The sequence below is a fragment of the Gobius niger genome, assembly GCF_951799975.1.
Source record: "Gobius niger genome assembly, chromosome: 19".
Classification (NCBI taxonomy): domain Eukaryota; kingdom Metazoa; phylum Chordata; class Actinopteri; order Gobiiformes; family Gobiidae; genus Gobius; species Gobius niger.
In genome coordinates, this window is record NC_136870.1 from 3962718 (window position 1) to 3976127 (window position 13410).

The following is a 13410-nucleotide window of genomic DNA, read 5'->3' on the forward strand; positions in this document are numbered from 1 at the left end:
ATGTTCTCAGTGCAGAAGCTCTCAGTGCAGATGCTCTCAGTGCAGATGCTCTCAGTGCAGATGCTCTCGCCGCAGATGCTCTCAGTGCAGAAGCTCTCAGTGCAGATGCTCTCAGCGTAGATTCTCTCAGTGCAGATGCTCTCTGCGCAGATGCTCTCAGTGCAGATGCTCTCGGCGCAGATGCTCTCGGCGCAGATGCTCTCAGCGTAGATTCTCTCAGTGCAGATGCTCTCAGTGCAGATGTTCTCAGTGCAGATGCTCTCAGCGTAGATTCTCTCAGTGCAGATGCTCTCGGCGCAGATGCTCTCAGTGCAGATTCTCTCAGCGTAGATGCTCTCAGCGTAGATGCTCTCAGCGTAGATTCTCTCAGCGTAGATGCTCTCAGCTTAGATTCTCTCAGTGCAGATGCTCTCAGTGCAGATGTTCTCAGTGCAGATGCTCTCAGCGTAGATTCTCTCAGTGCAGATGCTCTCGGCGCAGATTCTCTCAGCGTAGATGCTCTCAGCGTAGATGCTCTCAGCGTAGATGCTCTCAGCTTAGATGCTCTCAGCGTAGATTCTCTCTGCGTAGATGCTCTCAGCGTAGATTCTCTCAGTGCAGATGCTCTCAGTGCAGATGCTCTCGGCGCAGATGCTCTCAGTGCAGATGCTCTCAGCGTAGATGCTCTCAGTGCAGATGTTCTCAGTGCAGATGCTCTCAGTGCAGATGCTCTCAGTGCAGATGCTCTCAGTGCAGATGCTCTCAGTGCAGATGTTCTCAGTGCAGATCCTCTCAGTACAGACTCTCTCAGTACAGATACTCTCAGTGCAGATGCTCTCAGTGCAGATGTTCTCAGTGCAGATGTTCTCAGTGTAGATGCTCTCAGTGCACTTACGCATGATCAGCTCCGATGTTATGTATTTTACAGCACAGTTGTAGCAGGGTGGAAATAGCATGGTCACTGAGGAGATGGTGCTGTCAATCGAGTCATGTTATACTTAAATGATTATTCATTCACAAATAAACATCCTTCATTAACACTAAATAAGTAATAATAGAGGTTATGCATGTTTTGTCATAACATAGCAACAGCATGGCAGTTATCAGCAGCAGATTGAGTGGTGAGTCTACAAAGTCTTAGGCTGTGTCCGAATGTCCACACTATTCCCTATAGTGCACTTCACCGTGGTCACAGCGTGTTATAGTGGTGCCGAATGTCCAAAGAGAACAAAATAGTGCACTCAAACTTTCCCTGTTGGCGTTCTGGACACGGGGCTCACTACTTTCTTCACGTTTCATGTGGGGAGAGAGTAGTGGGCTACATACATAGTCTACTATCACAAACACAAATTAGTAATTACACATGTTCAGGTAATTACACAGTAAAGTGCAAGGATTAATAAAGTGTAACAAAGCTGTAGAACGTGTAAAAGGGTGTAAAACATGTAGTTGCAGGTGTTTTGGCCGTCATATCGATGTGCCAGCTTTATAAAGTGTCATAAATTGAGTAACTATTGTGCAAATACATCGTACCTAATCTGTAGCTCCTCGTGAGTGTATTCTTTAATCTTAAGTGAGACGCTATGGTCTGTAACTACAAGAAGCAAGAGGGAACAGAGAAAAATAAAGAGTAACGAGGTGTAATGTGTAATTACGGCATTTGTGGTTTCTGTCCCACACTGTTTTACTGGATGCCTTTGTAGGTCCTTGCCGTGTTTTTGTGGGGTTCACTGCAGAGAGTCCATAATGGTCCTGAAGAAAGCAGTTTTTAAAAAAGTTAACAGCTAGCTTCTCAGCTAAACCCATTTGAGATCTACAAATTTCTTCTTCGAGACACTGAAGAGGCACCAAGAGCCCCCACCACTGCAGCACAGAGGAGGCGTCACAAGAGGAGCTATAGGAAACGAGGAAGAGACAAACAAGGAGGTATCCGATAAGCTCTTCCCAGGAGATGGGGAAAGACTGTTGTGAAGCGGAGGGAGCTGTGCAGGAAGAAGACCAGTGCAGGACGCCACACTCTGAAACAGGGACACACCCAGGAGGGGCTTCACCGTTTCAGAAGGTCAGAGGAGACTGAAGGCAGCCAGCCAGGTTTTCTGAGGGTGCTATGGCTTCCTCTGCCTCCAAAAACATGCTGGTCAGGTTGATCCACAGTGGCCGTGCGGCTCAGTCGCAGCGGCTCAGGACTAACACCTGAACACTTTCATTGTACACTTGTGCAATGACAAATAAAGCACTTACTTACGTACTATGTTCACCTTTATTGCATCTTGTATGCCTTTGTTGGTCTCCAACAGGCGGCCTGCAGGCCAAATCCGGCCCGCGAGATGATTCAATTTGGCCCCTGACTTGTGGAGCACAAATTATATGCATATGTCAAAAAAATAGGGAAGTCTCTAACCAATTCCGGTACGGAGTTATTAATTTTTAAATAAATAATCAGAGTGCTCACTTCAGCCACGAGGGGGCAGCTTAAATAAAGAAAGGAAAGAATAACACACGTGTCCAGCAGAGGGCACTAACATAAGAAGACATCAGGATATAAACAACATATTATAATCACGTGGTAAATGGACAGTCTGGCCCAGGGCGGCTGTGGCTACAATAGTAGCTTACCACCAGTGCTGAGTGAATAAATAATGACTACAGTGTAGCAGAGACTTGTGACACAGGCTTGTAAAGTGCAAGTGTGAGCCGAGGCTACAGTCCTGTCCTGTCAGGCTCATTAATGTTCATTCATTGAAAACAACATATACCACTGGAGCTTTTGTTTATGGAGCCCGGCGATGCACACCCGGTTGGCCCCCAGCAAAATTTACTTGGAAACCTGGGCCCTACACCTACTGTGCATGTTGTTCACCGTTGTTACACTTTGTACACCTTATTAAATATTGTACTTACATGTGTAATTACTTTCTTATTATATGTATTGTACCTACTCATGGAACCTCTAAAGTGCTGCCCTATTTGGATTTAACATGTAGAGTTAATTATAAGCATTTGGGCACATTTTATGAATGAACCTATTATTATTTTGCAAATCTACAAGAAGTGTATTTTTTCTACTGCATTAGCATTAGCATTAGCATGTGTTGGTCGTTTTACCGTGTGATGACTGTGCCGTCATTAAGAGAGTGTGTGGCAGTCAGTCAGGGTAAGGTTTGGACTGGTTCATGTTCAGCCTCTCACCTGCTCTCACAGAGCTCAGACACATGCAATACTTAAACAGCACAGTATACGTGTATATATACCGTATATTAACTTACTACCAAACAAACCCGTTTCAGGATGTCAGCATTAACATTAGTTACTGCCCAATATAATATAAAATAGTGACTATACGAGTATTTTTGAAAACCCGGATGTATGGGCGTTCTGTTTCCTGTGGTCGATCTGATGTGGAGCTTGATACAGACGGATGTTCTGAGCTGAACATAGAGTTGACCCGAACATGGACAAGCTGAGAGACCAATCATTCTACTCAGTTCTAAGAATACAGTGACAGAGTGATTAAAGATACAGCCTGCACCTTCAAAGGTCCTGTCAGCTGATGAGTCACACAGGTCATGAAGCCAGTGTAAACCTGGGCGGAGCCAATATCCACAAACAATATGGTTCTCAAACTTTCATCAAATATTTGACTTTCCAAATACCACCAGGCCACATTATATTCCATCACTAAACCGGGACTAAAACACACCTAAATAGGACTTATTTCTGTCCAAACTGAGTGTAAACCATGAATAAACCATAGAACAGAACGGAAGTACCTGAAGTATCACAGTTTGAGAAGCAGAAGTTGAAGAGCTTTTAGAATAAAAAAGTGGCACAGATTGATGCTCTCTGTGGTAGTGACTGTTTCCTGTTCAAATCAAATGCAAAAACTAAGTAAAAGTCAAGCCAATTGTTTTTAGGTTGTTTTCGATTGTGGAGGTATGTTATGGTAGAAATATCAACAGAAATCTCCAGTGAAGTCTTTACATATTCCAAGTCATCTACAACTGCGTGTGTTTTGCATTTTAAAGGGATATTTCAGGCCTCATTTCCTAGTTATCCAGAGTGTTGCTGATTTCTGGATTTCTTTTTTTTGTAATTTATGCAGTTCTTATATTTGAAGAGTTACGTGGTGCTAGGCTTGTGCTAGCACATTTCTATGGTATCAGCTAGCCTGCATTAAAAACAGTGTGACCCGCTCCACAGAGCACCTGAGGCAAATCACTTACAGTATAACACCAGACTAACCGTAAAAATGTCTGTGTCGATTTTTGGAATATAATTGACCTTGCATCACATGAATGATTGCATTTTGAGGGACTATTTTCTAGCAGATCACTCCGCCACTGCGTAGCTTATACAACCACGAAGCTGATGCTGCTCAAATAAGGTATTTTAAATGCAAAATGGTCAAAATGATTCTGTTTTTAATGCAGTGTAGCTGATGTCGTAGAAATGTGCTAGCCTTGCATTAGCCTAGCGCCACGAAACTCTTCAAATATAAGAACTGCTTGAATTACAAACAAAAATATCTCCAGAAATCAGCAACACTCTGGAGAACTAGGAAATGAGGCCCTATGTCATAAATCCTGAAATAACCCTTTAAGGGTTGAATATGAATTATTACAGTGAGACATGGCTAACTCCATATACAGGAATAAACAAGGACAGGAAACAGTTGTTACTCTTTAAGTTAGTGCCATGTTACTATGGAGTATTCTATGCACAGTCCATGTGAAAAATGTTTAAAAACCCTCAAACTGATGCCATTTGTCTACGGATAAGACTGTTGTTCTCACAATGGAGAAATGCACTTGTTACAGCAGTTCAGATGAGAACAAACAATGCTGAATGAATGAAAATTTAAAAAAAAAGACAATAGACAAATAAACAATAGATTAGTCACATTTTTGAAAATGTGATCATTGTGAATAATCATAGTTAATTTGAATGTAATGATTACAGGAATAGGTTTTGTAAAATTGAGATGGAGAGCAGCTGAAAATGTCATTCTGGTAACTATGGTAACTGTCAAAATGCAGATTTCCAGACTCAGTTTTTTGCTAATATCTCTCCTTCCTGGGCCAATTCACATGAAGCAAAAACCGTCTCAATGTTGTCTCTTCCAGCACATATGAACTATGGTGAATCTAATCTAAAGGCGTCCAAAAGATTTGACAATATTCAAAAACACGTGCATGATGTTGGTCAGTAGGACTAGAATAATGTGGCAGGTTTGTGAATCCAATCACTTCACACATATGACATAATTACAACTAGTGATCAGTATCAACATTAACACATTTTATTTTTGAAATTTCTTTCAAAAACTGTTTCTCTCCCATAGAGTTGTATGGGCACCTGCTCTATTGTCAATCACAATTCATGAACACATTTTGCCCAATAATTCCTATTTGGGCCTCTCCTAAGCCTTGCAAGCAGGGCTAAGGTTACGAGCACACTGGTGTGTGTTGGGTTCATTATGATGAAGCCACAGTCTGTGCTGTAGTTAAGTCTGCTGATGTGTACAACAGTGCCACTAATGGAGCATCTGCACTGCTGCTCTCTGGAGTCTTTAAGCACGTTTACTTTACAGCCCTCACACGGACACTATATTTTACACTCAACATCTTCCCTGCAGACGACTGCTGCTCCATTTCACCATCAGCCTTTAGAATAGAGCCTTGTTCTATAACATGCCATTTTTATTACATTTTCTTCTGTGTTCAGGAAGGAAACTGGGATTCACGTTTGACAACAAGAACTTTCACAACGTGTCGCTGGGCCAGGGCCAGGAGGCGGTGGCAGAGCAGGCACTGGCCATCGCCGCGAAGGAGGGCCACTGGGTCATTCTGCAGGTACGTGCTCTCATACCAGGTTTTACAGCGTTTAGTATCTGCATTAACGAGTAATCCAATGAATGACTTCCTCCATTTCTGCTCATTCTGCTCGTTTATTTATATCAAAAGGTCATTTATGTAGAAAGATTACATAACAAAAGACAGTTTATTAATACAATATAAAAAGGCAGTTTACAAATAAGGTGCAATATGCAAATACAAAGTGCAAATTACCAACTTGTGTGCAATGTCAGCTAGTTGTAATATTATAAAGTGCAGAAGATATATGGGGTGCAACAGTTTTTTTTTTCTTTTCTTTTTTAAAGTTCTTGAAAACACAGTACAGTGTAATAGGCATCAAATGGTACCCGTGACGGTATCATCTGATGGCCAAATACCCGTCTGGTCCGGTTAGTCTGGGCAGGACTGGTGGTCTGAAAGCCGGTCTTTAGCCGTAAGAAGCTGTGAAAATCTGCGTTGTTCTTTAGATTGTCTGGGAGCCCATTCCACTCTGTGACGGCTTTATAGGAAAATTCTGATTGGGAAAAGGCAGACTTTCTTTAAGGAACATTGCAGTCACCCCTGCATACAGACCTTAATGCTCTGTTTGTTAGCTGAGAGCATAGCTGTATGTATGTTTTTAAAGGGGGTGGGGCAGCATCATCTAAGCTTAGTTTTTATCGAGGATTTTCCAGGCCTGATTATGTAATGATCTAAGGGGGTTTAAAATGGTTTGTTTGATTTGAGACCATGATGACATACAGTACAATATATGCGATATAATCCTTGCATTAACTTTCAAAACACACATGTTTTTAAAAAATTAGTACAGGGTCTAAGATCACACATAGGTATTTACTTTGAATTCTTTTGTTTGAAAAGTACATTGTGACCGTTGTGTCTGTATTCAGCATATGGGAGGCTTTGTTTATGGCCACAGATAGTTTAGCAGTGACAGAAATGACATTGGAGCCATGAGTATATAAAACCGTGTCATCAGCGTACATCAAGACCTCCACGCCATTGCAGATGGAAGGTGGATCATTGATGAACAAAGTGAAGAGCAACGGCCCCAGAATAGACCCTTGGGGTACCCCTGTAGTGCAGGATCTGAACGGTGAAGTTTCATAATCTTTTTTTATACACTGGTAACTACTGCTAGGTATGATTGAAGCCAATTGATTGAAATTGTACAGTTTTGCACTGAGTGGTTAACGGTGTCGAATGCCTTACGTAGATCCAGGAAAACGGCCCCAGCGGCCCCTCCCTTGCCCAGACTGGATTTGATCACCTCGAGGAAATAACAACAAGCTGTGTCGGTGGAGTGTTTGGAACGGAAGCCAAATTGCATGGGGTGTAACATATTTCCATTGTCAAGGTGCTCAATCCGCTGTTCTGCAACATGTTTTTAATATCTTTAGAAAGTGCAGGGAGTTCTTAATGTCCTTTCTGTTTCCTGATTTAAAAATGGGTGTAACAATTGCAGTTTTACAGGACGAAGGGAATACACACTGAACGATTGATTAATTATGTGCGCAATTGGTTCTGCAAAGACCTCTTTATATTTCTTTAGTAACAGCAAATCAAATCCCCATGAGTCTTTTGCGAGTGATGTCATAACTTTGTTGACCTTGCCTTCACTCACGCATTCAAAGTCCAGTACTTCCACCAGGTTGTAAGTCCTCCACCGGGACCAGCGGCCGGGGCCCCAGCAATGGCTGCAGGTGGTGTTAAAAGCAGCTCTGAGGGTTTAATCAGTTCCAGGATCGAGGTGATGAAGTCGTCATTAAACATGTTAGCAACCGTGTTAGCAACTGTCCTTTGCAGGGGCTTGCGTTCCAGGTGCGAGTGTTTCATTGTTGTCAAAGTTTATGTTAAGTCCAATAGGTCCATTTCCAGTCCGCTCTCTCCCAGAGAAATTGTCAATACACTTCCATATCATGTTACTATTCCCTTTGGCCTGTTTGATTATGTCTATGAAGTCTGCTTTTGCACTTCTGAGCTGTGCTGTGACTGTGTTTCTCAGGCTTTTAAACTGGTCTAACCTTGACTTGAGATGACTTTTTTAGGGCAGCGTCTCTATCCTTCTTTAAGCGCCATAACCTCTCACTGAGCCATGGTAAGGTTTTTTTTTACTTAGAGATAATTTGAGTAATTGCATTTTTAAGAGTGCTACCAGCCTGCTCCCTGTCCTGGCCACAAACTAAATCATTTTGAACAGTAGTTTTTATTTCAGTATCCAAGAGCTCCATGTTACGCTTCGGAATCACGCTTTTCTCTATTTTGATTTCTATAATGATAATGTTAGATTATGGTCCGATAAACCGGTTATTAAATTCTACGTTTTCTTGACTTATCAGTGAATACCCGATATAGCAGCGTTTTAGTGGAGCTAGTTATTCTAGTTGGATTCTTTATCACTTGAGTTGGGTGCCTTAACTTATTGGAACATGTTTTATCCAACTTATTTTATGTTGAAATCACCCATGAAAATAGTTTCCTTGTTGCATCCTTCTCATTAGGCGGCCTATATAATACTACAACATTGAAGGGGGGCTATTATGTAAAATCGACTTTTTTCAAATCATTTTTAAATCATGTTATTATATCATTCCCTCATTAAAACATGCCTGAAGTGTTGGTCAGACGCTGGATCGAATCATATCCTGTGTGGCCATTGTTCATAAAGTGATAAAACGTAGCTCCTTTCCAACAGCGAAATGAAAATGCATCGAAAATCGATCGTAGTTTCGATGCATGCAGTAGTGTTGTGATGATGCCACAGACAGCGCTGAAGGGGGCGTGTCTGAAAGGGCCGGGGCTTCTTAAAGAGACAGAGGCCAATTTCAAAACGTTTGGTGCAGCCATTTTGAGAGAGCAATTTTATTCAAGGCAGTTATATTAATTTAATGCATTTACAGACCAACATGAGGTTGCATCATCATTGTACGCTGTGTTCCAAATTATTATGCAAATGACATTTTTCTAAGCTTTTCTAAATTGTCAACTCAAATGAGAGTCAGCATAATAATGTTCAAGTCTTTAACTGGTAGAGGATCATTTAAATGTGGTTGAAAAAATCTCCCAGTAATAACAAAAATAAATATAGTAAAAACCTCAAAATCTACTGTTCCAATACATTTTAAAGCTTGTAATTAACTGAAAATGGTCATTTGTAGAATTTGTCGCATTAGGAGGTCATATTTACTGAAATCAAAAGCTATTTCAATCAAAAACATGTTAACAGGTCAAGTTATATTTTACCATAGGAGCCCTTCTTTGAGCAGCTTCAACATTCTTAAATCCATTAAACGTGTGAGTTTTTGGACAGTTTCTGCTTGGATTCATTTGCAGGATGTTAGAATAGCCTCCCAGAGCTGTTGTTTGGATGAAAACTGCCTCCCACCCTCATAGATTTTTTGTTGAGGCTCCAAAGGTTCTCAATAGGGTTGAGGTCAGGGGAGGAGGGCGTCCACATCATGAGTTTCTAGACGACATAGAAGTTAGTGGTCAGTCACAATTTGCATAATAATTTGGAACGCAGTGTAGTGTGCTATAGACTATGTGATTGAAAAAAGCACAATACCCCCTCTTTAAAAGACATTTCATGGGATAGACAAATCGTAACTCCCACACTTTCCAGGCCATTTTCGGGAAGAACCATCTGCTTGCTTTGGATATTCCTTTTAACATACAGCAGCACACCGCCTCCTTTTTCATGTGGTCTGTCTCTTCTAAATATTCGGAATAGTATAGGCACATGCAGGGGTATTTGTTTTTCAACCGTGTTTCGGTGAGCCCTAAGTAGTCCAGATTTGAGTCATATAATAGTTTTTCCAGTTGTTCCATTTTAGATGGCAGACTTCTGATATTGATTTTGCATGGTTAACTGTCTGTTTGCTACCTTAGTGGTTGTAGGTTTCGGTGGTGGAAGTTTTATTAGCCCTGTCGCTAGTCCGATGAGCCCCGCTGCTCATGGTCGTAGCTCCGGTGCTAGCCAGCTGCCCGGTGCGTGGTGTGGGCAGAGTCCCTCTCCTCCTTCCCGTCTCTCTCCTTCTCCTCATGGTTCATAAACATCACGCTGCATTTGCAAAGGCTACTTTTTAAGCACAAAGAGGAACTAAACTGCTTTTTTATCTGCTGTAAATTAAACGCTGTCCTGAGAGAAAGAGTGAATAGTGATGTTCTCTGTGTGGCGCCGCTATCAAAGGCTGGCCATGCTGCTTAAACGTGACAACACAGCAGCACATGCGCCCGCCCCCGCACCTGCACCACCTCCCTCCCGGACTCTGCTATTTTTATAACCACATTTTGTATCCGATAGACTAACCCTATAGGTTGGATTGTTTATTAGAGATAATAATGATATTCATAAAATAATAATAATTATCTATTATAGAAAACGCTATCTCAATGGCCGCCGCCTGGGCGCCGCCATGTTTATTTCCCATACCGACTTTGAAGCTAAGCAGGGAAGGGCCTGGTTAGGACTGGGATGGGAGACCGTTTGGGAACACCAGGAAGCCTGGCGACAGTACTGAGTGTGTGCGTGGTTGGTGGTGCTGCAACCCGCTGTCACAAAAACGCCAGTGCACGAGATCTGACTGCCGTGCGTGTGCGCGCATCCAAACAGGGCGCTGTGTGTGTGCGCGCGTGTGTGTGTGTTCGTGCGTGCGTGTATGTATGTGTGCGCGCGCATCCAAACAGGGCGATGTGTGCGTGTGTGGGCGTGTGTGTATGTGTGTGCGTGCGTGCCCAAAACCTGCTCAAACACGAGCCTCTAATCAAACACGCTGCTCCGACTGATTTATCCTCCGTGTGAGTAAAAGCGAAAATGAAACTATAACTTAACGAGCGCATGGCCTGCACTGCGTAGTTTTTTTTCTTTTTTTTTTACTTTGCTGCTGTACCATTTGTTTTCTATTTTGCTTTCACGTATTGTGAGCCCAGAGGTACATTTTATTCTAAAGCAGCTTTGAACGCATTGCCAATTTGATTGTAAGGTTATAAATACTGTCTAATAACGATCATTAGGCTATTTCAGTTCAAAACCTACTCATTATTTTTTTTATTGTACACTACCGTGATGCTCCAAACCACGGGTCCTGCACCGTGAACCAAACCGTTAAAGCTGAACCCCTAATATTTATCAATAATTATTCCACTGTCTCTTGAATCCTGTTCCCCGAGTTTAGAGAAAATATTGTCGTAGTTTATAAGAAAGGAGCACGGGTGCATCAAACACTCCAATTGCAGTTTCTTTGACATTGTTTTTTGCCTTCATTCTTTTACTCATTTGTAGTGGCCATAGTTTTTGGAATGGGTTGGGAACCACTGGTCTACAGCTGAACTGTGTGACGGGTTGGACATTTCTTTGTAATCACTCACAATCTCTGAATATCAAATGTGGAGACTAGCGAGGCCCGGCCAAAGGCCGGGTCTCAGCTAGTTATTATTATAAAAAAGAAAGATCTTGAAGCCTGACCCAAACCCGACTGTCATGCGTGACATCTCGGCCCGACTTTTGGGTCGGACATGGGCGGGGCTTGGGCTCGGGCTTAAAATCTAATCTCTAGTTGGTGCAGATGTGTGCAGCCACCAATGGGCGAGGTAAGCGCTTCCTTTTGGTTCTCATGGTGTGGTAATGCAATAACACCCCCCAGTGGCCACGAGCGACTCAAGAAAATGTGCTGTAAGAGGATATTTAATGGGAACTTTACACGTGTCAAAAACAAATTTAAAGTCCGGCTCTAATGACTTTTTTGAGAGTGTCATATTTTTAGCTTCCCCTTTTGTTGTTGTATGCATTTAATGATGTGGAAAATAAATCAATAATGTAGAAAATAGCATGCAACGTTACATTTGAAGTCCATTTGATGTCATTCCTAATACTGTAGTGGCTTGGCACAATCAATGGCATTTAGAATTTCATAAAGAGAGAAGAAGGTATAAAACATTTTTAGATTTTATTTTATTTTACAGTGCATGGAGCACATGGTTTAACTCCCTTTTGTACAGTATGGCAGAATAACCACTCTTTTGACAAACTTAGTGAATGTATTTCATCTTTGTGAGCTTGCTAAACATTTCTGTAGAATATCTTGGCTGACTGATGTAGCCCATTGATTCCTGAAAATGTTTATGACTACAGCTCACGTCACTCCTCTTTAGTCACTGAAAACTGATTGTACAGAAAACAAGAAATGGTTATTCTCCCATTTCAACCAATTTTCCTTCAATCTTTCATGCACTTGACATATGAATGCACCTGTCATGTGGAACGAAAAGGCCGCCTGAATTTATTTGCAATTATCTTGCAGGAAGTGGTATGTCTAGTGGTATGTGGAGAGTCTAAGGACAGGGCACGCCCACGCCGCTCATTGGTATCCTATTGGACATTATATTTGCCTGGATTCACCTGAACATTTAATTGTCATATTTATTGCTCTGTTTTATTGCCTTAATGTTTGGTGCAGCTGTGAGGCGACTTCTGTTGTGATATTGGGCTATACAAAACCATTAAACTTGAAACTTGAAACTCGTGAATTATCCACACATTAAGGGGTTAAAGTGCTGTATATAACACATATTCCTATAGCCACACATTAAGGGGTTAAAGTACTGTATATAACACATATCCTATAGCCACACATTAAGGGGTTAAAGTACTGTATATAACACATATCCCTATAGTCACACATTAAGGGGTTAAAGTACTGTATATAACACATATCCTATAGCCACACATTAAGGGGTTAAAGTACTGTATATAACACATATCCTATAGCCACACATTAAGGGGTTAAAGTGCTGTATATAACACATATCCGTATAGCCACACATTAAGGGGTTAAAGTACTGTATATAACACATATCCCTATAGTCACACATTAAGGGGTTAAAGTACTGTATATAACACATATCCTATAGCCACACATTAAGGGGTTAAAGTACTGTATATAACACATATCCTATAGCCACACATTAAGGGGTTAAAGTACTGTATATAACACATATTCCTATAGCCACACATTAAGGGGTTAAAGTACTGTATATAACACATATCCTATAGCCACACATTAAGGGGTTAAAGTACTGTATATAACACATATCCTATAGCCACACATTAAGGGGTTAAAGTGCTGTATATAACACATATCCTATAGCCACACATTAAGGGGTTAAAGTACTGTATATAACACATATCCCTATAGCCACACATTAAGGGGTTAAAGTGCTGTATATAACACATATCCCTATAGTTACACATTAAGGGGTTAAAGTACTGTATATAACACATATTCCTATAGCCACACATTAAGGGGTTAAAGTACTGTATATAACACATATCCTATAGCCACACATTAAGGGGTTAAAGTACTGTATATAACACATATCCTATAGCCACACATTAAGGGGTTAAAGTGCTGTATATAACACATATCCCTATAGCCACACATTAAGGGGTTAAAGTACTGTATATAACACATATCCTATAGCCACACATTAAGGGGTTAAAGTACTGTATATAACACATATCCCTATAGCCACACATTAAGGGGTTAAAGTGCTGTATATAACACATATTCCTATAGCC

At 41.3% G+C, this 13410-nt stretch overlaps 1 protein-coding gene across 1 annotated transcript in view; it reads left to right on the forward strand.

Moving 5' to 3' along the window:
* The window catches only part of dnah9 (dynein, axonemal, heavy chain 9), a gene marked incomplete at its 3' end in the record, with an annotated part of 755285 nt that overhangs the window by 665126 nt on the left and 76749 nt on the right, over positions 1-13410 (forward strand). The window contains exon 70 of the mRNA XM_079578063.1: positions 5704-5831. Within this exon, the coding sequence (XP_079434189.1) occupies positions 5704-5831 (128 nt within the window). The remainder of the gene's footprint in view (positions 1-5703; positions 5832-13410) is intronic.